The sequence below is a fragment of the Tiliqua scincoides genome, chromosome 1 (assembly GCF_035046505.1).
Source record: "Tiliqua scincoides isolate rTilSci1 chromosome 1, rTilSci1.hap2, whole genome shotgun sequence".
Classification (NCBI taxonomy): Eukaryota; Metazoa; Chordata; class Lepidosauria; order Squamata; family Scincidae; genus Tiliqua; species Tiliqua scincoides.
This window is the reverse complement of record NC_089821.1, coordinates 211,245,515-211,271,559: the sequence shown is the minus strand read 5'-3', so window position 1 is coordinate 211,271,559 and position 26,045 is coordinate 211,245,515. Positions and strand designations below refer to the sequence as shown.

At 41.8% G+C, this 26,045-nt stretch overlaps 1 protein-coding gene across 1 annotated transcript; it reads left to right on the top strand.

Annotated features, from left to right (window-relative positions):
* The first annotated feature begins 358 nt into the window (after nucleotides 1-358).
* On the top strand, nucleotides 359-25,349 carry HIVEP2 (HIVEP zinc finger 2). Its single transcript, XM_066615248.1, has 6 exons — nucleotides 359-5,581; nucleotides 7,038-7,192; nucleotides 11,544-11,719; nucleotides 14,530-14,631; nucleotides 15,345-16,246; nucleotides 21,238-25,349. Exons 1-6 carry the CDS (start codon nucleotides 494-496, stop codon nucleotides 22,048-22,050), a joined length of 7,236 nt encoding a protein of 2,411 aa, XP_066471345.1. The 5' UTR covers nucleotides 359-493; the 3' UTR covers nucleotides 22,051-25,349.
* Nucleotides 25,350-26,045: the final 696 nt, after the last annotated feature.

The following is a 26,045-nucleotide window of genomic DNA, read 5'->3' as shown; positions in this document are numbered from 1 at the left end:
TAGATCTAGCCTTATGTGCTCTAGTGAATGCTTGTCTTTAAGTATTAGTTGTATTGATTGTGTTCTTTCCGTGTTTTTGAACTTCTTGACTTGCAGGCAGCTTCATCTTTTGGGAAGGAACGTCTGGAACTCTGCTTTAGTCGATGAGCAAATATATACCCCCCTGGATCATTGTTCGTCGGAACACTTAATAACTATGGATAATGTTCGAATGCCACAGCAGTCCTTGACGGATGTATAATAAATTGTTCAGTAAGAATTCCTGCCATGAACAGAACTGTGTGAGAATTACATTTTAGCAGAGCGCTACAGAAAGATCTCATGCCTGTAAGACTACTGTGTGTAAAATTTCACAGAGAAAGAGAAGTCTGTGAACTCGGAACAGCTCTGGAGACATGGGAGCAATCAGACTTTAAAAAGCACAGCACTGGATACACTTCATGTGCCTGCACAGCTTTCGAGTGAACTAGCACTTACGACCCAGCATAACAAAATGGACTCTGGAGATACAGCTGTAGGGCAAAATGCTACCTCAAGGTCTGGAGAAGCAACTAAAGTATCAAGTAGGTGGAGGCAGGAACATGCAGCTAGTGTGAAGGTGAGCACGATGGGAAGCCTGGAAGACCAGACCCAAGGAGATCCTGAGCAGATGGGGAATCCCACATCTCCGCAGCTTTTTAGTTCTGGGAAAGGGGTGTTATCTAGTGATGCTTCCCAGCGAGCCCCAGAGAAGCAATACCCACAGCACCTTCCAAGTCCATACTCATGTCAGCATTCACTTTCTTTCCTTCAGCATTCATTGCCACAGGGATTCTTGCACAACCTAAAACCGCACCAGAGCCTGGAAGGCCACAAGTGGTCATTTTCAGGCCACTTGCAGCCCCTTCCCTCTGAGGACTTGTTTCCATTTCCTGTGCAAGGCCATAGTGGAAGTTTCTCCAGAAAGAAAATTTCCAGTTTGAACCCCGCTTATAGCCAGTATTCTCAGAAATGTTTAGAGCAGCAGTCGGAAGATAGTCACAAAAAAGAACATAAACCCAAAAAACCTGGCAAATACATTTGTCCTTACTGTAGCAGGGCTTGTGCCAAACCTAGTGTACTTAAGAAGCATATTAGGTCCCACACCGGGGAGCGTCCGTACCCTTGTGTCCCTTGTGGTTTCTCATTTAAGACAAAGAGCAATTTATACAAGCACAGAAAGTCACACGCTCATGCAATTAAAGCAGGATTAGTACCTTTTACAGAGTCTGCTGTATCTAAATTGGATCTAGATGCTAGTTTTATTGACGTGGAAGCAGAGATACATTCAGATGGGGAGCAGAGTACAGATACTGATGAAGAGACATCATTACTTGTTGAAGGTCCTGACAAACTGAGCCCAATTCCACAGATTCCTTTGGACATTGCTAGCAGAAGTGGCTTTCACACATCCATAGAAGAATCCCTGGGAGGCCCAATGAAAGTCCCCATTTTGATTATTCCTAAAAGTGGGGTGCCGTTAACATGTGAAAGCTCTCAGCATGTTGGGTCTGACAATCTGCAAAACCCGTCTTTAAGTACAAAGTCCGATGACTCTCACACAGTGAAGCAGCGACTTGCACTAAGACTGTCTGAGAAGAAAGGGCAAGATTCGGAGCAGTCATTAAATCTCTTGAGCCCACATAGCAAAGGAAGCACTGATTCGGGCTATTTTTCACGCTCGGAAAGTGCAGAGCAACAAATAAGCCCTCCAAATACCAATGCAAAGTCTTATGAAGAAATAATCTTTGGGAAATTCTATAGGATTAATCAAAGGACTGTACAACCGTTAGCGACAGCCAATCAGGATCGTAGCTCAATAGGTAGAGAGGGCAAGGCAGAGCCACTACCTCTCATAAACCCTCGATTAGATGTCAAGATGCTTGAAGAGCGCATGTCTCCAAACAAAGAAGTTGATCCTAATAAAATGAGTGCTATCAAAAGTAGTCAAGGTTTTAATGATGGCAGTTCAGAGTCTCAGATTGTCACATCACCTATCAAAACTGAGATGAGTTTTTATCCAGGAAGTCACCCAGGTGATACATCTATGCTTCTAGAACTTCCAGTAGATACAAACCCACTAATTAGAAGCAACTCCATGCCAACTTCATCTGCTACCAACTTGAATGTCCCATCAGCTTTAAGAGGAAGCCATTCATTTGATGAGAGGATGACTGGTTCTGATGATGTTTTTTATCCTGGAACAATAGGGATACCCCATCAGCGAATGTTAATAAGACAAGCAGCCTTTGAGCTGCCTTCACTGCAAGAAGGACATTCAGATTCAGAGTACCATGGGAGAATGGGGAAGAACATCATGGTTGCTTCCAGCAGATCAGCTGTAGGAGAAAAAGGGCCAGGCATGAGAGAGAAGAAGTTGCCAACAGCAGAAAGACCCTTTTATAGAGACACACCGTTATTGATTGGGTCGAAACAAGGAGGAGAATTTTATTCTGAATCAACTACTCAGTTGCAGGCAGTATCTTCTATGTATGGAATTACATTTGAAAACAGAAAGCGCAGAATACAGAAAAGTGTTGGAGATGAGGAAGACACACCTTCATTGTGCAGTGATTCTATTGGCAGTCCCATGACTGGTGATTTTGATCCCAAGTCACAAGTCCTGGAAGGACCAAGGAGTGGCTATGCCATGCAAAGCCACGACAGTTCGGCTCATTCGCATCCAGAGCGCTTTGAAATCTGCAGACCCCACCTGCAGTCAGGAAGTCCAGCCACTTCTCTAGAAGAATGTTCCTTAACTACCGATCAAGAAAAGGCAGGAGAGAACTTGAGTAGAAAGGGAAATGTAATCTCTGTCATTCAGCACACAAATTCATTAAGCCGGCCAAACTCATTTGAAAGGTCTGAATCTACGGAGCTTGTTGCTTGCCAGCAAGATAAAATTTACTCGTCATCTGAAACTTGTGAAAGTGAGATTGCAGATTCCCCGATGAGCCCAGATAGGGGTCAGCAGACAGAAAGCGCCGATGGTGTTGGCAAACAGCCTTCTTCATCCCAACATTCTCAGCCTTATAACATGCAGCCCAGGCTGGTTCGCCAGCATAATATACAAGTCCCCGAGATTCGTGTGACGGAGGAGCCAGACAAACCTGAGAGGGAGAAAGAAGTCCCAGTAAAAGAGCCAGAGAAGCCTGCAGAAGAATTCCAGTGGCCCCAGAGAAGCGAAACCCTTTCCCAACTCCCAGCGGAAAAGCTGCCACCGAAGAAGAAGCGTTTACGGCTTGCTGACTTGGAGCACTCCTCTGGAGAATCGAGTTTTGAGTCCACGGGAACAAGTCTCTCCCGCAGCCCAAGCCAAGACAGCAATTTGTCCCATAATTCAAGTTTTTCAATGTCCTTTGAAAGGGACGATAGTCTCAAGTTCTTAACCTCAACTAAACAAGATGAGTTTGGGAAACAGCCTGAGTTTTTAACCGTCCCAGCTGGTGCTTACTCACTTTCCGTCCCTGGGCATCACCAACAGAAAGAAATGAGACGTTGTTCATCTGAACAGATGCCGTGTCCTCATCCTGCTGAAATCCCAGAGATACGGAGCAAATCCTTTGATTATGGGAATCTGTCTCATGCTGCTGTCGCAGGAGCGCCTCCTACCACTGTATCTCCAGCAAGAGAAAGAAAGAAATGCTTTTTGGTGCGCCAGGCTTCTTTCAGTGGCTCCCCAGAGATTTCCCAGGCTGATTCGAGCATGGAACAAACTATCAAGCAAGAGCAAATGGAACACGGGCATGCGAGTCTTCGATCCTCACAAGTTCCTTGGCCTCATTCCTCCTCTTCTGTTCAGTCCGATGACTCTGGGAAGCAGTCGGTGGGTTCTTGTGCACTGCGTAGCTCTAGCTTATCCCCACTTTCTCATACCTCAATCCTTCAAGCACCTTATATTCCAAACAAATATTCACCAGAGCAGCAGCATCTGTTTGCGCTGCAAGAAAAGGTCCCTTTCCTCCCCATTCACAACAGTTTTTTGCAGTTTCCCTACCCGTCTGTCTGCATGGTTCATTTGCCTTCTCAGCCCTTGTGGCCATCAGAACTTTCACAGACACACTTTCCACATCATTTTGTACAGCAGCTTCAGAAATCGTACACCAAGCAACCTTTCCCAACAGAGAGTCACCCGGGTTACCATCTGGAATATGTTCCAGAGCATATCCGAAAGAAAACTGCTGATTATGTACATACGAAAGAGCAAACCTACCAGCGTTACTCAGGAACATCTGGGCAGTATTCTAAAAATGCACTTGCAACATACCAGCCAGACTGTAGCATTAAATCAACAGTTACCTCTTCTGAGCAGCAGCTACAGGCGGATTTGGAAACCCAGAATGTTGGAACTGTACAGTCATTACCTGGTACAGTAGTTCCTGTCAGAATTCAGACTCATGTGCCATCCTATGGTAGTGTCATGTACACAAGCATTTCCCAGATTCTTGCTCAGAGCAGCAGCCCGGCTATTGTCATTTGCAAAGTAGATGAAACTCTTTCCCAGCGAACACTGGCTACTAGTGCAACCATGCATGGAATAGGATTTAACATAGCTCAGATGTTAGACCAGCATAGAGGGTTGGAAAAATATCCTTTGTGGAAAGTACCACATACCCTTTCCCTTAGCTTGGACTCCTCCATCCCATTGTGCTTGACCTCCAGTTCAGATACTGCCTCTACTCTTGGTGGAAACAAGCGGATGCTTTCACCAGCAAGCAGCTTGGAGCTCTTTATGGAGACCAAACAACAAAAAAGAGTCAAGGATGAAAAGATGTATGGACAGATTGTTGAGGAGCTCAGTGCTGTAGAACTCACCAATTCAGACATCAAGAGAAATTTCTCAAGACCACAAAAGCCTCAGCTGGTTAGGCAGAGCTGTACTACTGAGCCAAAAGAGAGTGTGCCGTCCACCTTGTCCTCCTTTCCCTTATTATCCTCATCATCTCAAGATTTGCCAGGTACCAATATGCCACCCACTGAACCTTCTCCATTGAGCAAAGAGAAGCTGGCCAGTTTCGACTCTGCTTCACCTGGGCAGAAATCCAGTGGTGCTTCTGAAGGTAGAGAGTCCCCAGAAGAACTGGATGTTGATGAAGCGGCATCAGATATGAGTCTGAGCCCCCAAAGGTCTTCTTTGCCCTCAGGGGAAAATCAGATAGAAGACCAACCCAAGCAACAGAAATTGCCATTCGGTATGTTGGTACAAATGGCATCCCAGCAAAGTGGGAAGGCAGTGACCTCAACTATTTTCCTGACAGATCTTGCTAACTTCCAGCAAATTCTCCAGTTCCCCAGTTTGCGCACTACCACAACTGTGAGTTGGTGTTTCCTAAACTACACAAAACCAAATTTTGTTCAACAAGCATCTCTCAAAGCGTCTGTTTATGCTTCGTGGTGCATCAGTTCGTGCAACCCAAACCCATCAGGACTGAGTACAAAGATTACCTTGGCACTCCTACGATCGAAGCAGAAAAACAGCACAGAAATCTATACTCTGGCTCCAATGAATAGACCTGGAACTGGGAAACTGACATCATCCAGTGCGTGGAAACAGTTTACTCAGGTAATCTATTGATTCTTAAAGATCAACACATTTTAATTTAGAAGTTACAATATATGAAAAGTGAAGTGCGTTAGAGACTTTTCATTGTAATTTTTAAAATAGTTTCTATAGAGCACTGCATGCTGAATACATTACTTTAAAATGGCAATCAAGAGGGATTTCTCAGGAAAGATCTGAGCAGGAGCTGGCAGGGATCTGGCATCTTGCCTTTGGGTTGTTCTTGCAAAATCCTTGCAGATTTTTAAAGACTAGTGTAGAACAGTCCATGTATATTCATCCACAGAAATAGTTCCAAAGCTACTATTTGGTGGTTACATCAGAACTTGCCCATTAAAGAGCATAAAAATAAGCAAAGAAGTGTATCATACTCTGAGCAATCATTTGGACTTTCCACTCCTTTTTAAAATCCACCTGTTTCTTTGTGTACCATGTTGTCTTCATGTATGATTAATGGCCTTGGAAAAACTGACATGGCTAGGATACACCTTTTGCGATCTTAATTCCACTTGTCTATACTTCCATTTTGACCATGTTCAGCTTTGCCCAACTATGAATTGGATGGTGTGTAGGAGTTATTGTTTACCAGTCATGGGATTTATAAACTATGAAGTTGTAAGTGGTCCAAGGCTGGGAACATTTGTCAAATTCTAAAGCTCCAGCTTCAGTTAAAAACAACAACACAAAATTATTAGTGACAATACTGTTCCGGTTCACACAAATTGGATAGTAGCCCTTTTCTCACATAATGCCCCATATGTTTTATTTAATGTGAGAAGAGTGGGATTCTTTCTGGCCTGACATCTTGGCACTGATACACCTGCTAGCCATGCCTTCTTTGTTTCTAGCAGTTGTACATTTCGCTTTCATGTGATAAGCGTCTTATCTGCATACTTCATACAGGTGGGAACTCAGAGTGTGCAGGATTCCTGCTTGCATGGGTAGGTTGTGGATTAATGTTTTAGCTATGAATGAGTACTTCATGCCTTCGGATAGCAAGATCAAAGGCATCTGGACCTCACTGCCTTTTGAACTGTAGGCAGAGAAACGAGTGTGTCTTAACCACAACCCTGATTTGCCAGATGGCTCTGAGCAGACTATGACTTGAAATTCCAGTGCTAGCAGTTGACTGACTTTGATTGCCTGGTTGGGTTTTTTGTGTTTACTTTCTGTGCAGGAATGTTGTCAATTTGCAATTACACCATCTCTAGGTCAAGAGAGTTGAAAAAGACCAATTTACCTTTATTACCTGTTAGCTATCCTGTGTGTTCCTTGATGAAGTCAAGCGGCCAGATTAATTAGCTTCCTGAGTCCAAGCAAAACATAATATCTCAGCTTGTCCTAAATTATTTGCATTAATATGGCAAACTGCCGTTATTCTCTTTCTTTATTCACAGCCTCAAATGTTTACCTTGATTAGTGACGCTGATTTTCAGTGACGCTGCTTTTCATTTCACAGGTGAAACAAGAGCCATTCTTCATTTACGGCAGCAAGTTTGAAAAGAAAGTAGTGGGGAATGCCATCAAAGAGAGAATGAAAGGAGATGGCCATGGTGATAAAGATACTGCATCCAAACAAGCTGAGCCAATGAGAATTAAAATCTTTGAAGGAGGGTAAGAACATAAAACTAGAAGTATAGCTGCTTTAGTATTTGAGGGCAAGTCCAGTGGGCAGAATCCATGGAAAACGTACAATGCGGTAACAGAGCTGAAGTTTATGGCTATATAGTTAATCTTTAACTTGGGAATGGTAGCAAATGTCAGTTTGAAGAGGCATCAAGTTAGAAAACTCCAAATAGCAGTGCACTGCTATGAAGCTGGACTTTCCTTCCACAGGTTTGTGCAGGAGCAGACACAATGATGGTACAACTAGACAGCCAGCTCTGCTCCCAAATTCAACAGGGAATCCCTGTTTAGATATACATACAGTATCCGTTTATATATGGGGATATCTGGCCCATCCTCTGCTCTGATTTGTATAGATTTTCAAAAGTTAAATACCACAAGATATATCCAAAGAACATTAGTCATGAAGTACTTAAACGTATGTGTATATACGTGGTATACATGGTTCCTACCCTCTACTTGTCCTCACGACAACCCTGTGAGGTAGGTGAGGCTGAGTGATAATGACTGGCACAAGGTATCCAGAAAGCTTTGTGGCGGAATCAAATACATACATGCATAGGTTTCCTGTGCACTGTAAGTTCCATTGAGATGAATGACAATTAGTCATGACCAACTCATCTCATTGATTTCAATTATGCTTAGTCATGACTTTCTTTGGATACCACTCAGTATTCATTTCAGCATATCCTACAGATTATGGTGGTATTTTGTCCTTAACAATTTTCTAATGAATTTGTTCTTCTGTAACACATTTTCTGGCAAACAGGGAACAATCAGTCTATTGTTTCAGAAGCTTGCATTGTGTGCCTTGTCAGTGCCAGCTTCCTGGTTGTTGTCATTCAAAGCACATTAGCACCACTGACAGGTAGCATGATTCAAATGAAGCTATTTGAATAGCAAAATTTTCTTTCCATCACCTGTGGCTCCAAACCCCAATGGGACTTGAAGAAACCATCTTTTAGGAAAATCAGGAAATTAATAAGCTCAGTTGACTGGATTAGTGTTTCAGCTACAAATGAGTATTTAGGAGCTGTAGATTAGGAGCTGTTTGCTTGCCTGCACAAAGGGTAAATTCACCTAATTATAAATAAAATAGTCAGTGATGCCTCAGACTGTTGGCCAAGTGTCTCTTCAAACTGGGAAAGGCCATGCTGCACAGCCTGCCTCCAAGCGGGCCGCTCAGAGGCCAGGGTTTCCCACCTGTTGAGGTCCACTCCTAAGGCCTTCAGATCCCTCTTGCAGATGTCCTTGTATCGCAGCTGTGGTCTACCTGTAGGGCGCTTTCCTTGCACGAGTTCTCCATAGAGGAGATCCTTTGGGATCTGGCCATCATCCATTCTCACAACATGACCGAGCCAACGCAGGCGCCTCTGTTTCAGCAGTGCATACATGCTAGGGATTTCAGCTCGTTCCAGGACTGTGTTGTTTGGAACTTTGTTTGGAACTTGGTCCCAAAGAGGCAAAAAAGGAAGGCCCATAGCCAGGGAGACAGACCAGGGACAGACTGCACTTGCTCCCGGTGCGGAAGGGATTGTCACTCCTGAATCGGCCTTTTCAGCCACACTAGACGCTGTTCCAGAACCACCATTCAGAGCGCGATACCATAGTCTTTCGAGACTGAAGGTTGCCAACAACAACAGTCAGTGATGCCAAGATAATATTTATGCAGCTTAATTGAAGAAACATCTCCCTAAAGAGTAAGCGTTCCAGCCTAAACATGCCGAGCCCCTGTGAGACATCAGAATAGCAACAAGAAGGACCATGTCTCAGTGTCCATTGTCAGATCATCCAGTGGCATCAAAAGAAGTGGAGCAAGGAAATTGAGTGAGATGTAAAGGAGGAGTTTCTAAGCAGGGGTTGCCCAAGCCAATCCACCACCCAGAACAGTGCCAGTCTACTGCCCCCACCAGCATGTACTTGCCTGCCCTCCTCAGCTGCAATTTTTTGTAGAGTGGATGGGATGGAGGTTCCTGATAAGCAGAACGTCTCCACTCTCAGTATCGTCTCCGCCTGGTCACTTTACAAGATGTAGGTGAGGAGGAAAGGAGGCCATGAGAACTCTGGTTCTCTTCCCAAGCACTATCCTGGAAGAAAAATAACACAGCAGTAATAGAGCTGGAGGATAGTAGGTTGCCCATCCACCTCCAGCTTCTTTTCATATGTCCCAAGAAGACTGTGCAAGAGATGGATGTAGCAGCTGGGTAAAGTGGGCAGAAGGACCAGGGTAGCTGGCAGGCCAGCACTGAACATTCCCTTCGAGCTTGCAGCCACTGCCTGAAGCAAGGGATTGTGGCTGGGCTGCCCTTGCTGGTAAGAGGAAAGAGTTTGAAGGACTAAGAAGAATTGTATTGTAGATCAAAAATATAGACCAGCCTACTGATAAGGCCTTAGCCCTCTCCATAGAAATCCATATCAGTGTATATCCATAAAAACCAAAGTAACCGAAGGATTCATAAATTAGTTCCAATTCCAACATTTTTTATATACAAGTAGACCTAATTCTGCCTGTCTCTGAGTGCCGTGAAAATAAAGTTTTTGACCCAAAGGTTCTTGTGCCATATTGCATGAGACCTGTGTTTCTTCTAAGTTCCATCCTCCTAAACTGCAGGATTTCTTCTTCTCCCTCCCCCATAAACCCCCACTTTTTTCTCTAAAACTCAAGGCAGCTGAGAAAACATATAAAACATTCAGCACAAGATAATAGTCCCAGGGCATGCACTTAAACTTTGGCCACGATAGTAAAAAATAAATAAATAAAAATGGGAACAGACAATAAAGAAAGGTCTTCATTGACATGTCCTGCTAAGTGAGTATCCAAAGCATTTAGTCTGAGCCAGCAAGGTCATCTGATGTTCTTTTCTGAAGGAGACCTTTTGATTGTGATCAGAAACTGCTACTTCGGACATATTGATCACTGTTTGCTGAATGAAACAATGTTTTGAATCAAATCTAAACTTTTTTGGGGGCTAGAGTAGAAATCCAGCACTTGCTGATGATTAAGGTGATGATCCTGTGAATTCTGAGACTTTGTTTGAGAGTTTAAGAAAACAAATAGCAAAATGGTAGCATTTTAACAATACTAGAACCTACTTAAGTTTCTAAAAAATTATTACAAGGAAGTTTATCTAATGTTGTGGAATGGTGTTCCAGAGACAAATCACAATGGTGAAACTTTTTTGGGTTGCTTCCAAATTCATTTCTCCATTGCACAAAGAGGCACAATAACAAGTGTTCATCCAGACTTCCAAATGGTTAGGCAACAATCTGGCATATTTTTAGATTTGAGAAGTTTTGGTGATTTGAAGAATTTTCTCCAGGGGAAAACAGTATTGGAAGCAGCCCACTACACAGAAAAGTTTTATAATGTTAAGGCAGAATTTAATGGTTTTGTATTTGGTCAAAGCTGTAAGATTTAAAAAAAAAATAAATCCGATATAAGTTGTCAGTATGGCCAGTATGGCAGAAATTGTGTACATATATTCATTTTACTTTTTATTGCTTTCTCTTCGTCACAATGAATATTTGCATAAATGTGCATGTTTTTATTTGCTCTCACTGTCAATGAGCAAAAAATTGTCACTGAGACCTGGCAATATAGGAAGATCTGTAAACTGAATATTTACCAAGTTTGCTATCTTTTCACCAGATTGATTTGAAGTTTGATATAGTGTCCTGCGTGGTATAAACGGTTTCTCTTGGTTGTTGGAATTTTGGGACTCTATCTACAATGCAATTAGCAGCCCAATCCTGTTAGCTTGTTGTGCTGCCAGAATGAGTTTTCCAGCAGCACAACTTACTTTCCGACAATTGCAAAATGTGACCAGGCAAAACAGTGCCTTCCATTTTCACCCAGCATGCTGGCACATTGGTGTGCCGTAGATGGTCTGCTGCTGTGCTGCAGGAATTTGGGGAACAGTCATTTTTATTAGTAGGGTCATTGGATGATATGAGCCTTCCACCGGCAGCAGTGTGTGCCTTGTCAGTTGTAAAAAAAGCTGATGGTATACTTTGACCATTCTAGTGCCTTGTCAGTGTGCTGTGAGATGAAAAGAGTTGAAAATTGCAGTGCTAGAGTGTCAGAACATCCAGATTTAAAACACAAAACAATAACTGATGCATGCAAAACAAATATAAAAGTAGATATGTCATTGTGCTTTCCTGCAAAAGCACCACATGCAGAAATCCTCTACTACATACTAGTAGTGTAGCCTAGCCTAGCATGTGACTAGGAAGGAAAGTGGTCTAAGCTCTAACTTGTACATACAGTTCCTTGCCATGTATATCCAATCACATTAATACTAGGGACACTGTTTTTATATTGGCTTTCTTCCATCAGGTATAAATCCAATGAAGATTATGTATATGTCAGAGGACGTGGACGTGGAAAGTACATTTGTGAAGAATGTGGGATTCGGTGCAAAAAACCAAGCATGCTCAAGAAACATATCCGCACTCATACCGATGTACGGCCTTATATATGCAAGTTGTGTAATTTTGCCTTCAAAACAAAAGGTACTTAGCCATTCTCATTTGGGGGGAGGGGATCTGTTCTTGGCTGTCTGCCATCTCTTTCCAAATGCAAAGGAGGTTCTTTGAAAATAAGGTGGTTTTATTTATGAAAATGAGACTTCATGAAATGTAACTTTCTCCTCTTATCTAAGCAATTCAAGGATTTATGTTAGATGGAAAGCTTCTTTGTATAACTTAATTAGGAAATATGGGCTTCTACCCAGCCCATCTGTCTACAAAGGAAATGTAATGGCGTAAAAAATGCCTTGGCAAATATTACTTTCATGCTCAAAATGTTACGGTGCAAGTATTAATTACATCAATAGACAAAATGCTAGAGGGATTGTACATTTGCAGTGGCATATTGCAGAAGCAGAGCATTAGCTGCAGGGTAGAAAATTCCCGGTCTGCCTTTATGGTGGGTCAGTTTCATATTTATAAATAATGCAGAGATCCACAGACTCCAGGTGGGCCACTCCATCCACAGTTGTATCAATTATGGATGGTGTTCTGATAGCTCATGTTCACATGTACTCACCAACCTCAGGAGCATTCATTTGTTAGCCCCAAGACACGCGCTCGCTCGTTCTCTCTCCCCCCCCCCCCACGAGTATATTTAGCCACATGCAGCCATTCAAATATTTCCATAATCTTTGCTTTAAGATCATTCACTGCTCAGGCACTCCCTAGTTTCCTTAGTGCCCCCTCAAAGTGTGGAGATTAAGGCGATCAGCTTAATTTCCATGTCCTAAAAAAAATGGAAGACTTTGTATAGCCTCATATATTATTCTGGCTTTACGAATTGGACTTCACACACCCATACTTTGTCTTGGGTCTTTCAGCTCGACATTGGGCTGGGGTAGGATGTGCCAGATGGAGGTTCAGCAGGAGACTCTTCATCTGTCACTTGCTTAGACATACATCTAATGAATGTGTCTGCCTGATGCAGCTCTTATAAGATGCAGTGCTTCCCCAGAATGCTGCCTTGTACTATAGTATACATCCAGGCAGATGTGGCCCTACTGGATAATCTTCATCTTGGTACAGCTTGGAAGAAAGCACTCTCACAGTTCTCAGTGAATTTTGACATAGTGGACCACAGATTGTTTGAGCCAGTGAATACTGGGGGAACGGTTGTACAGAGGTTTCACCATTTGCCTGGCCAACCCAGCTGATAACTTTGAAGAACTGCTTCTCTCTACCTTGAGATTTATCCTACGGGATATTGTAGGGTTTTCCATATTGTGCTTTCAGGCTGTACAGAGCCACTTGGATCAGTTGAAAATCTTCAGGTTGATAGTATCAGAGTTCTTGAAGTGTTGCTTCGACTGTTGTTTCTGTTTGCCTGAGTTTTTGTGCTGTTTTGTTTGTCATGAGCTTATTGCCTTGAGCGCATATTTGCTCCAAATAATAAATGTTCACTCTCTTGTAACTGTTCTGGGTAGACTGTGGAAGAAATCTGAAAACCCTAAAGATTGCATCTAATCTTGGCCAGTATAGTCCATGCACAGGCTCCATAAAAAGGAATTTTAGGGTGCATTTTTTTTCAGAATGACCCTGAAACAAAGAAGCTCATTAAGTTCAGATTTCATTTTAGATTGTGAGCCCTTTTGGGACAGGGAGCCATTAGTTATTTGATTTAAACCACTTTGTAAACCACTCTGTAAACCACTTTGTAAACTTTTCATTGAAAAGCGGTATATAAACACTGTTAATAACAATCGTTTGTCCCTAAGCAAGTGGGCCAGGGAACAAATGGGAATCTGTATTCAGTACCTCATTTGGTTCTGAAAGCTTGCCTTTTCATTGCTGCCTGTGTCATTAGCAGGAGCTGCTCCAATGTGCAGCTGCCTCCTGGCAGTGGGCAGCTATTTTTTTTCCTTCTTATGACCCAGCATGCAGTCATCCTATAGTAGTGTAGGTTACAAAACAGAAATGGCTGCTGCTATGAACGAATGGCTGCTGTCAAAAGGCTGCTGTACACTGAAGTGCCTGTTGCTGCCGACGCAGGCAGTGGTGCCCCAAGCAATTAAAAGTGTATGGTGGGGTTTTTTCCAACCTAAAAACAACCAAACAAAACAGCCATATTGAAAACAAGTAAGGTTAGAAATACAAATTGGGACCCTACAAATGGGTCTTGAGACGATCAAAGATTAACCCAAAACAAGTGAAGGCACTAAAAGTGCCCTAAAAGTGAAGAAGAAAAATTAGTACACATTCTCATTAGAGCAGCTACAGTTTGTGAGCAGAGCAACTAATAAAGCAGTTTATTTCATTGTTCGTGCTTTTACTTTCCTCTTAGGATTATATGATGATTATATTTTAGTAGCGGAAGCCAGAAGATGAGTTGTAGCACTAGACCACTCCCAGATGGATATGTCTCTTAAGGATAAGAGGAATCCTGTACTAAGTGGTGGACCCACCACTTACCTTGCCCTTCCCAGTGTAGCCCTAGACATGCTGGCATCTAATGCAAATATTTGAAATGGCAACTCCTTTTCAGCAGCCTTTCAAGTAGCCATCCCCTGATGTTGGTGGTGGTGATGAGGCTGCATGAGTTGGCACAGTAAAGAAAAAAAAGACATTGAGGTTCTACAGTTCTGAGCACCAGAGCAAAGCAAAGCAACACAGTCACAAAAAAGATACATGAACGTATATGGAATTAGTCTTGCTGCAATGATGTTTAAATTGAAAGAAGCCGTTCCATTTGTCTAGTCATTTAGTTGTTTTCTATCCAGTTTAGAACAAAGAGAGCCTGCAAGATTTCTACGCTGATGTCACTTAATTAGTGTTATCTTTGTGCCTTTCCATAGGAAATCTGACAAAACATATGAAATCTAAAGCACACATGAAAAAATGCCTGGAGCTGGGAGTATCCATGACGTCTGTGGAAGATGCTGAAACAGAAGAAGCAGGTATGTCACGTTGAGTTTATTGCATGGCCTTAGCAGTAGGCAGATAACTCATCACATTTTATCACTTGCTGACAAGAGTGGATATGTTAAGATTCTCTCCCCCCCCCCCAGTTTTCCTTGTGTCAGCACCAAGTGTTGAAAATAATCTTTCTGTGTTTGTTTGAGGTTTACCGAGTCTAAGGTTTCCTTCACTGGGAAAATCTCTGCCCCCCCCCCCCGAGTACAGATCTGGTTCTCGTGTACATAGTATTCTTAACTATTGATACACAAATACATTCTAAACTAGTGTGAGAACATTTTTGTACTGTCTCTGCAGTAAAACCAATTCTTTAAAAGGTAATAATACTGGGCCCCCAGATTCAGAGCTCAGTTTGGCTGAATCTCCTGGGAACCTGTAAGTGCTATTCTGTCAGACCTCAACCAGTTACTGTGTGACTCGGTTCTAACCTGTTTTCCTCCCATCATGCAAGAATTTTGGGCAGGCATAGAAACCAATGGGAAGTGTGCACTTAATGGTGCACATTAAATGTTCCTGACTTTAATGGAACATGTGATGTCTTGTGCAAAGTGGCAATCTTACCTTGTTGTGTATCTCAACAAGGGCCTTTATGCGGCCATTCCACAGGAGCTTTGAGTGCAGAAAAATTCTGTGATCAGCCCAGAAATATGTCTCCGGCTCTATGTGTTCTACTGATTTGTCACAATTATTTCAGAAAATATGGAAGACATGCACCATGAGGTTGGAAAGAGTAACATGACTGGCACATCAACTGATCATCAGTTCTCTGATGCTGAGGAATCAGATGGAGAGGATGGAGAGGACAATGAGGATGATGATGACGACGACGACGATTTTGATGACACTCTTGGAGACTCAACACCGAAAACAAGATCACGAAGCACTAGCCCCCAGCCCCCCCGATTCTCCTCATTATCCATGAATACTGCTACAGCATCCTGTGGGGCTTCTCCTGACAGTTCAGTGGAACATTCCTCCTTGATAAGTTATTTGGTCACTTTACCTAGCATTCAGGTTACTCAGCTCCAAACACCAAATGACTCTTGTGATGATTCACAGATGACAGAATATCAGAGGTTTTTCCAGAACAAAAGTACAGATTCAGAACCAGACAAAGACCGACTTGACATACCTAGTTGCATGGATGAAGACTATATGGTTTCTTTGGAGTCCAACTCATCTCCTAGGGACTTTTCATCCTCCAGCCGACAGTCCTCCCCAGGATATGATTCTTCACCTTACAGAGATAATTCACCAAAGAGGTATTTGATGCCCAAAGGAGATTTGTCACCTAGAAGGCATTTATCACCAAGGAGAGAGATTTCACCCATCAGGCACCTTTCACCAAGGAAGGAAGCTGTACTGAGGAGAGAGTTATCACCCCGCAGAGATGTTTCACCAAGACGTCACCTGTCACCAAGGAGACCACTGTCGCCTGGAAAAGATACATCTTCTCGAAGAGACCTGTCTCCACGGAGAGAGAGAAGGTATATGGCCTCGGTTAGAGCAGCATCACCCCGAAGAGGCTTATATCATAACCCAACATTGCCCATGGGCCAGTATTTGCAATCTGATTCAGTTTCATTGGGACAGTTGGTAAGTTGAAAAGAACATCGTAATTCTTGTAAAACAGAACCTCTGCTATATTTATTTGATAGTGTTTTGTAAACATTACAGAGTTGGAGTGAGCCAAGCATAACACATAATGATCGCCTTAAATTTTAATCAGAGGTGCTGTGATAGAACAGTTTGCACTCAAAGTAATGATTTTTCCTGGAAACTCAAGGAAATCTTATAGGTGGGTCAGTGTATAGGCATTAGCAAGCCCTGAAGACCCAAGGATTAATGGAGATGGAATTGTTCAGGTCTGAAGGTGGTAACTACAGGTGTAGATATCTGTGGCATTAGTTACTTCAGTATTAAGCAGAATCATTCCCAGCAAAACCTCTTCTCTGGTGCCTGTGTAGGGCTGTAGTGAAATAGCTACTACTACAAGGCAAACACTATGAGGCAATCCAATTTGTTGTTTGGGGAATTCCTGTTCAGTACACTGCATATGCTCAGAAGTTAGCTGAAACCAATCACTTGGTTGTACTGCTAGAAATCAGTGCAGGCTGGAGGGATACCCATAGTTATGCAAATCCCTCCAGCATTATTGCTAATCAGTGGTTCTGTTCATGAGAGAAAGAGTTGAGTCACATAGAGCCCAATTCTATCCCTTGCCATGCTGTAGCATGCAGCTGCGTCAAAAAAGGCTTGTGCTACATGCCTTGTGGGGGTAAAAAAGTCTGAGACCTGCTGCATTAAAGAAAATTGTGTCTTTGAAATGTGTCTTTGCCATTGTAGCTCTACTAACTTGTGACAGAATTGTAGTAACACTAATGAACAGAAACAGAACATTTTTCTTCTTCACATTGCAGCAGGAAATGGAGGGTAATTGTGCTCAGTCTTCTCCCTGACAAGCTAGTTTTCTATGCACAGATAACTTACTGTATGGAAGTCAGGTGAGCCCCACCTACACTATGAAGTGGTATAATAAAAAAGAACCACAGCAGGTTTACTTCTTTATCCACTGTTCAAAGGAAGTGTGAGCAAGTCAGGATCTAGCTACAAGGATCCCTCTTACTACTGTCCAATACAGCTGTTCTTCTATAAAGGCCCTTTTATCTTCCATCTGTTTTGTTCACTACAATTAGAATTCCTCCCTGTGGATGGAAAGAATTGAATTTGAATGTACAAGAGTAGCAATTTCTAAACCTTTGAATTGGCTTCCTGGTGCATTTGAGCACACCCACAGGCATAAACATAATCGCCTTCAGTTATCTCAGGGGAAAAAAAGACAGAAACCCAATCACCATTTTTGCTGTCATGCAAAGAATAAGGCGTGTTGCCTGTAATTGACCAGTCAGAGTATTCTGGCCTCAGCTGGTATTTTTCTGCAGTATTGAAGCAACTGACAAAATAGAGCAGAGATCTAGCTTTCTTTTGAATTACTATATTTACCAGTGATTCCTAACGTTTTTCAAGTGGTGGCTCTCTTGACCTACTGGGCCATTGGCTGCAGCTCCCCATTAGGGCTAAAATCCAGTACATTATATAAGATGGTAGGGTTTTCACAGTGACTCCTTGGCTCCCCTGGCTGGAGCAGAATATCATGCTTTACTGCCTAAAAATATATATATATATATATAGCAAATATTCCTGCCTAAAGCTCAAGGAACTCTTAGCTAACCCATTTCTGCCTAATGTTGCATATATGCAACAGGGACCGAATGTGTACACCTGTGGGCCGAGCAGAAATGGGCGAAGACAAATGCAACCTGCACCAGCAGAACTTATCCTCATCTAGATGCCAAGACAGGAACAAGAGTTGGTTTTTTTTCTAGTCAGGCTTTCCAGTCAGCCAGCTGTTAATCTGATCCCAACCCCAATTACCTCATTAATCATTCCATACCTTGTTATCTATTTCCTTGTTCCTTAAAGGCACTCATTGTTTCAACCTGTTCTTTGTTACATCTCAGAGTGTTAGTTTAGTCCAGGTGTGGCTAAGACAGAGCATTTTCTCTTTTCATGTTCATGTTATGATGCTTATAGATTTTGATAACCTCACTATAGGTCCGTGCTTGGAATTGTTGTTCCCTCACCAAAGGGATCTGGTCAAAGTTGATCTGATGTCCAGTACTTAAATTATGTTCAGCTACTGCTGAACAAAGCTGACAAGTCAGCAGTAGCTGAACACAATTTAGCTGAACATAACTTGAGTTTTAGGCAGGAATATTTGCTGTATATATTTTTTAGGCAGTAGAGCAGCTATTTTCAACCTTTTTCATCTCATGGTACACTGACAAAGTGCTAAAATGGTTGACACACTATCAGTTTTTTTTTTTACCATTGACAAGGCACACCATGCTGCTGTTAGGGGTCTCACATCCTCCAATTGCCATACTAATATATGACCCTCCTCAAACTCCCCTGGCACACCTGCAGACCATCCGTGGCACACCAATGTGCCATGGCACAGTGGTTGAAAATCACTGGCGTGGAGCATGATATTCTGCTCCAAGTGAGTTTCAGCAGTTTTAGGTGTCAGCTAACTACTTCTTAGGAATATTTTATTCCCTTGAGAAAGCTCTACAGAGTTAGAGTGAAATGTTGGGATAGGATCTAGACTTTGTGATGAGCCTGAAAGTGAATCTTTCCTTAGGTGTATTAATACTGGTTTTCTCAGGGATTTCTGCTGCTCCTAGCTGAATTCTCTCAAGAGCCACATTGTATATTGCCTCCTTTATTCCCATTTTTCTGACTCCATTCAATGCTCCTGTTCTCCAGAGTGGGATTTGTTTTGCATGTTTGTGATTTGGTAATCAGGCTGATGGTCTTGCATCAGTGCCATGTGGCAGTGGCAGAGAGACCTGGGATAGCATTGGCAGAGATTATAAGGGCTGAGAAACGAAGGAGCAACAGATGGGCAGAAATGTGACTTCAATAATTGATTCACCCTGGGGGTGAGAATCCCTTTTGGCATCAAAAGAAAGGGTATAAATATTTTAATAAATAAAAACATAAAGTTGTGGTAGGGAATCTTGAAAAATCTCTAAAGAAAAATTGTAAAGATCTGCCTAGGCTGCTTAGCACACGTATGTCAAATGGCACAGGAGCAAACAACATGGTTAGATAAGTGTTTTCTCCCCCTGCCCCATATGTCTGCCGTCCAACAGCAGTGAACTCTATAGCCTCTGATAGCAGTTTCATTTGTGTGCATGTTCCTGGCTTAGTAAGGCCAGCTCTTTCCGCTGAGCATCTGTATCTCTCCCATCTGAAACCAGTCATCTCAGGTCAGTGCAGTCTTGCCTTGACATTGATTTTTACTGACCCCACAGTGCCTTGTGAGAGGAAGCCATCTGATGGCAGAGTCACTGTGATTTCATTAATTTTCCTTCCAGACTAGTTCCTCAGCACAGCATCAAGAAAGTGGTAAATGCCATGAGAGGTAGAATTTCTCAGTGCTAAGATGCTTTTGCCGCTAATTGCATTTAAAAAACAAACAGCACACACAGTTGTTTGGCTGCATGTCCTGTTCAGAATTAACAGATCTGTAGATACAGTTCCATATCATTTCAAAAAGTGTGCTTTTTACACTGATCTTTTTAAATCTAGCAACCTGAGACAAATGTTCAGGTATTCAGACCTTACCTACAGGCCTTTATTACATATGCCTAAAGCTGGAAATGCATAACATTTGTGTATGTGTGGATCCTGGGTCCAAACAAGTTCCTCAGCTGTTTCAGTAGATCCTACTGAATGTTGCTTTCATGGGCTATAAGGCTAAGGGCCCAATCTTATCCAACTTTCCAGCACTGATGCAGCCCCAAGGAAAGGGAACAAATGTTCCCTTGCCTTGAGGAGGCCTCTGTGAGTGCCTCTCCACTGCAGGATGCAGTGCACCCCACTAACATGACCTGGAAGTTTGGTTAGGATTGAGCCCTAAATCTGTTGCTTTCCCCCTTTTTAATTTTCACATTTCATAAGCAACTTCTGTGCACTTAAAGGGCATTGATGTTCTCCTAAACATAAGAACATAAGAACAGCCCCACTGGATCAGGCCATAGGCCCATCTAGTCCAGCTTCCTGTATCTCACAGCGGCCCACCAAATGCCCCAGGGAGCACACCAGATAACGAGAAACCTCATTCTGGTGCCCTCCCTTGCATCTGGCATTCTGACATAGCCCATTTCTAAAATCAGGAGGTTGCACATGCACATCATGGCTTGTAACCCGTAATGGATTTTTCCTCCGGAAACTTGTCCAATCCCCTTTTAAAGGCGTCCAGGCCAGATGCCATCACCACATCCTGTGGCAAGGAGTTCCACAGACCAACCACACACTGAGTAAAGAAAGATTTTCTTTTGTCTGTCCTAACTCTCCCAACACTCAATTTTAGTGGATGTCCCCTGCTTCTGGTGTTATGTGAGAGTGTAAAGAGCATCTCTCTATCCACTCTGTCCATCCCCTGCATAATTTTGTATGTCTCAATCATGTCCCCCTGAGGCGCCTCTTTTCTAGGCTGAAGAGGCCCAAACGCTGTAGCCTTTCCTCATAAGGAAGGTGCCCCAGCCCAGTAATCATCTTAGTCGCTCTCTTGCTGAAAAGTTTAAGTTATTGGAAAAAAAAATCCTTATGAAATCTTTAGGTTCTTCTTGTAGAGATCTTTGTGAAACTCTTTAGTATGTTTTGAAGTTTTTACATTTGTAAAGGCTTGCATGCCATCCTTGACTAATGGCAATGGAGGTCTTTGTGTGTCTTTTCTAACATCCCAGCCAGCTATTTGTCAGGTCCATTTCACTTCTCAAAATATTTTTGTCTAGGAAGTAGCATCATATTTAATTCCCTATATACAACAGCGCTTGAGGTGTTAGAAATGTGAGTCACAAGTTTGCTTGTGTTTTGTTAATTAGTACATGTGACAAAGTGCTTCACTGTACATTTTCTCTGGATCCCTAACAAGAACAGTAGGCAACATTGTGTAACTGCTTTGCTAGTCTTGTGGGACTACGACTTAATTTTTGTTTTACTTTCTCTATTTGCAGAGCTCAAGACCAGGATTGTTCCAGGGCCCTTATTTCAACATGTCTGGAGAAAAAGGAAGTCTGGAGCATCAGGGGTCTAGTCTGTTTCCTGAGGGTCCTACTGACTATGTCTTTAGCCACCTTCCACTACACTCCCAGCAGCAGCTTCGTACACCCATCCCCATGATGCCCATTGGAGGCATCCAAATGGTCCATTCAATACCGACAGCCCTTTCAGGTTTGCACCCCTCATCCGTCTTGCCCCTTCCCAAAGAGGGATCTGGTGAAAAGAAAAGAGCAGCTTCAGAAACCGTCGCTAAAGAATCGTATATCATTTCTAAGCACCACGAGAAGCGTACCTACCCTCACACATTACATACAGCGGTTCAAGCCAGCGCATCACCTTCTTCATTGCTGTTGATGAAAAAGAGCACTTCAGAAGAAGGTGTCATTGAGAGGGATCAGGAGGAGAACATACAGACTTGTACAAAAGCCATTGCCTCTCTCCGAATTGCCACAGAGGAAGTTCTACAAGGGACAGAGCAGTCGCAGAGGGATTCTGAGCCTCAGAAATCCTCAGAAAGTGCACATTTTAGCATGAAACACTTTAGTGGCTCCGAGCCAGGCCAAATCTGTGCCTCAGCCACCGACCCTGACTTGCACAGAGGCGAAAAGGACCTTTTTGGTACAACACAGACTGCATTATCTCATTCCACCTTTTACAGCAAAAACAGTGTGGATGTCAGACAGTTAGGCTACTTTAGTAGGAAAGATTCCCCATCAAGCACACCGGAAAGAAAAGACCTTCCCTCTGAAAAAAGCAAACCGCAGTGATCTGAAATGTGTGGAGACTTTCATATTGGCATTTACCCCCACTCCCCCTTTTCCCCCTAGTGGTAGAAGGAAGTACTCAACTTTATAGCATGCTGGTTCTAAGTTACAGTAGTTTGCTATTATATATACTTTTGTTATATCAAAAGCATTGAGTTAAAACTACGAGTCATCACGAACCTGACCAAAACGAAATTTCAAAATTCTTATTGGGTCTGGTACTTTTAACTTGTACAGTTGTTTGTGCCTTTTCTTTACTTTTGCTTATATTCTTATAAGCATTTTTTTAGCGGTAATTTGTACATATTTTAGAATTTGTGTATCTGCTTTGTAATAAATGTAATTTCTTTCCTTTTTTGGACACTTTGACCTAAATGATGTAAAGTAAAAAACAAAAAAAAGCATCAATATATATGTGAGGTTGCACTAAAATATTTTTATATGATTAAAACTGAACAGCTTTTATGTACAGCTCTGATTCTGTAATACTAATATTTATTTACTTTGTTTCATACATTGTACATTTTTTCTTAATGTTGTGGATTGCTTTTCTATGTGAAGCATGGGATTTACTGTTGCATTATTAGAACAAAAATGTATATTGTAAACAAGATATTTAAACTAGAGTATCTTATCTTATTCTGCACTTATGCATTAGTTAAAAAAAATAAGATAAAAGGATGTATCAGTCCATTCTTAACTCTTGTAATTTTTTTGTCTCTCGTTTGCTGGATTGACTATAACTTAAAGTGCTGATTGTGATTTTAAAATGATAGTACCGTAAAGCATTAAAGTAAACCATGTGCTATTGTGAGTTTTTTCAAAGCTTTATAAAACAGTTATAAATATATTAAAAGTATTTGGTCTTATGTGAACATGTTGCTCTATAAGCTCCTTTAAAAGAATATATGGGAAAACATTCCACCCCATGTAAATATATGAGAGTTCAAAAACTGGTGCAATTTCACATAGATTGTTTGGACATTTAGAGGCCTCGCTGTGTTTCGAGTGAAATCAGTGGAGATTGTGAACTTGAGCAGAAGCAGGATTGGGCAATGAGTCACCACATATCAATATCAAAGGGTCTTTAAAAACTGTGGCTCCCTGAGCCCTGACTCCAGAGGAATTGGGCTTACACCCCAGGTGAGAGAGCATGTTTGGACATAGAGATTTGTCATCGGCTGGTCTGGTGGCTTGGAAGTCGGTGCTGGGCACTGCACGCTGGAGACGATCATGGGAGTGTCCTGGGTGGAGGGTCTCCACACTAGTGGGGGTCAAGGAGCTTAGTCCTATTGCCAAGTTATCTCACTTCCAGGGGCTTTGGGATGAGTTATGGGATAGGATGTAAGATGGATATGTGCTCACAACTTATTTCTGGTCTGCAAGGCAACAGATAGGCATTTTGGGAAACTTCTTTGCTAGAAGAACTATCATATTGGTATCTCTATCTAAGGGGAAGGTCAGTGGCAAAACAGTTATATCCTTCAAGACTAGGGCATTTATAGCATTCAGTTGTCTTGACAGAAAACTAGGAGGAACCATTGCTTATATGTTTTGAAGGTATGATGGGATGCCACCAAAATATACACACAAAAACCCAAGTTGTCAAAAATTTGGGTTATCTTCTGTGCTATTTAGTGGATTATAATTCTGTGAAAACACGTTTGTATATTGAATTGCAATACATTTAAGGAGAGTTCTTTAAAAAAGAAATAAATATACAGTTACATCACATATCTAGTGTCTAGTTTTCATGTGGTGTTTTGATTTTTTGTTTTTCCAAGCTACCAATGATCGATCTTAAGCTGCAAATCCTACGTGTGCTTTATTTATGAGTACATCAGTGGGATGTACTTCCAAGTAAAGACATATAGGATTGGGCTGCATGTTGCATAGCAGTGCATTATGACATTACCTTGGACATTTGTATCGGCATGAGCACGCATGTAACTTGCTTGGTTTTGCATGAATGGGGAAAAGTTCATGCTTGGGCTGTCTATCATTTGCCAAACTATCATTAGGTCTTGTCAGAAAAAAACCATCATACAATCATCTGTTCAAACACTACCATAATGACAGTTATGCTTCTTGACTTAAATGTGTCCCAAAGGGATGAATCTGCAGTTGTTTGCAATTTGTAAGCAACAACTGGACATCTGACAAAAAAATTATCAGCAGAATCCTATGGTAAAAGCTATGTTAGCTCTGTTGCTTAATCCCCATTCAGTTCCTCAAATGCCTTAGTGAGGGGCCTGAGATGTAATTCGTTTTCATGTTTTACAAAGTTCTTTGCTTAGGACCATGTACTCGCATCGTTTAAATTAGAATATTTGGGTTAAACGAAGGCACAGAAATGCAGTATCCTTTCTAATGGCACTTGTGTACTCCTTGAGCTGATTTCAGAACAGCTTTTCATGTCTGGACAATTTCCCACATATACATGGAAAGTTCTTTTGGAATGGTTCCTCACATTGCTTTTCCAGAGATGTTCCTATGAATATGACCCCACAAAAGCTTCTTCCTTAAGATTTCATTCTTAATTAATGTGCTCATTAGGGCAAGTAATTATCCCATTTTGGAACAGATTTCCCCCCCTCTTTCATTCATTTTTTTTTCAAGCATGATGTTGTGGCATGCAACTCAAAACATATTTATGTGGAGTTAAGAGTGTTCATATACAGCCAAAATGTTGTTGTATTAATCATTTATTATTGTAAGCTGCTTTGAATCTGTATAAGAGAAGTGAGGTAAGATGTTTTAAATTGTCAGAACCATGTAACTTTCAGCATTTGCATTACAATGTACTTACAAACTTCAGTTTGTATATTGTGCTGTTGAACTGCATTCTTCAGTGTACTTCAGCAAATTTCTGGAGTAGCTTCTTGCATTTCCAGGAGACTTTAGATCTACACAATATAAAGCAATATAAAAGAGCTCTGGTCATGATCTGGGCCACCTCCAGATTTCACTCTGTGCAGCTCTTTTCAAGTGGCTGTACTAGAAACCAAGACAAAAAAAAAAAAAAAAAAAAGTTTCTGGCTACTTCTGAACAAATTACATTATTTATTGAAGGAATCTTATATGAATTATTTTTTTTAAGAATTTGTGCTATCCTTGAACAATTAAACACAATCAAAGCTCTGTAATGCATCACAAAATAAGTTTTTGTGTTTTTTAATATGTAAATGACTTGGATGGAAAGTTTTGAAATCTGTCTTTATGCATATATTGGCGTTTAATCATGATGTATTGCTCTTGCCTTTTCTCAAAGATGTTCCTAAATAAAATATCTATCGTTTCCAGTCTTCCAAATGCTCATGAAGAAGAGACAGACCTATCAAATATTGTCCCTTTAAATATCTTCCCAGGGAAACATCTGGTACAGTCTGTGACATCATTTGGCTTTTCATGTGCAGCAGAAGCCATTACACCATGGCCATCAGATAAGATCAAAAGCATCTGAACACACACCCTAAGCAAGTTGCTTAGATCACTGAACCCTATTGGGTGCTTTTCTGTACATTCCTGAAGAGCTAAACCCAAATTCTGGAATATACCCTATAGAGAATGATTAAAGATAATTTTCCTTTTGGGTGTTGCATTTCTTAACCAGCATGTGTGTATATTAGCTTCCTAGCATGGGTGCGAAGGGTCTCAGAAACAGTACCCAGGATCTGTTACTTTTTGGACCAACAACTTGTCCAAGCTTCCAGGCAGTTGCCATGACTTCTAGCAGTCCCTTTCCAGGCTTCCTCTGTCTCTTGTGACTCTTCACTTGGCAGCCTTCAGAGATAGAGCTGTGTCTTCTGCCACTGTCTCTCGACTCCAGGCACTATTTCTTTCTCTTTGTAGCCTTCTTCAGAATCTGGCTAGGAATGAATAAGGCCTGAGGGGAGATGCTTATTTGCCAAGCATACAACTTCTGTACAGACCACTGCATTTTTTTATTCACATGTCAATGTGTCCAACAACCATGCAATTGACAAGACACCATGTGG

What these genes read in the sequence shown, in the direction of transcription:
- HIVEP2 (XM_066615248.1), top strand. Translation starts at nt 494, where the DNA reads ATGGACTCTGGAGATACAGCTGTAGGGCAAAATGCTACCTCAAGGTCT. An exon ending in CGTGGAAACAGTTTACTCAG is followed by an intron (nt 5,582 to 7,037) that starts GTAATCTATTGA and finishes TTCATTTCACAG; the next exon opens with GTGAAACAAGAGCCATTCTT. An exon ending in ATTAAAATCTTTGAAGGAGG is followed by an intron (nt 7,193 to 11,543) that starts GTAAGAACATAA and finishes TTCTTCCATCAG; the next exon opens with GTATAAATCCAATGAAGATT.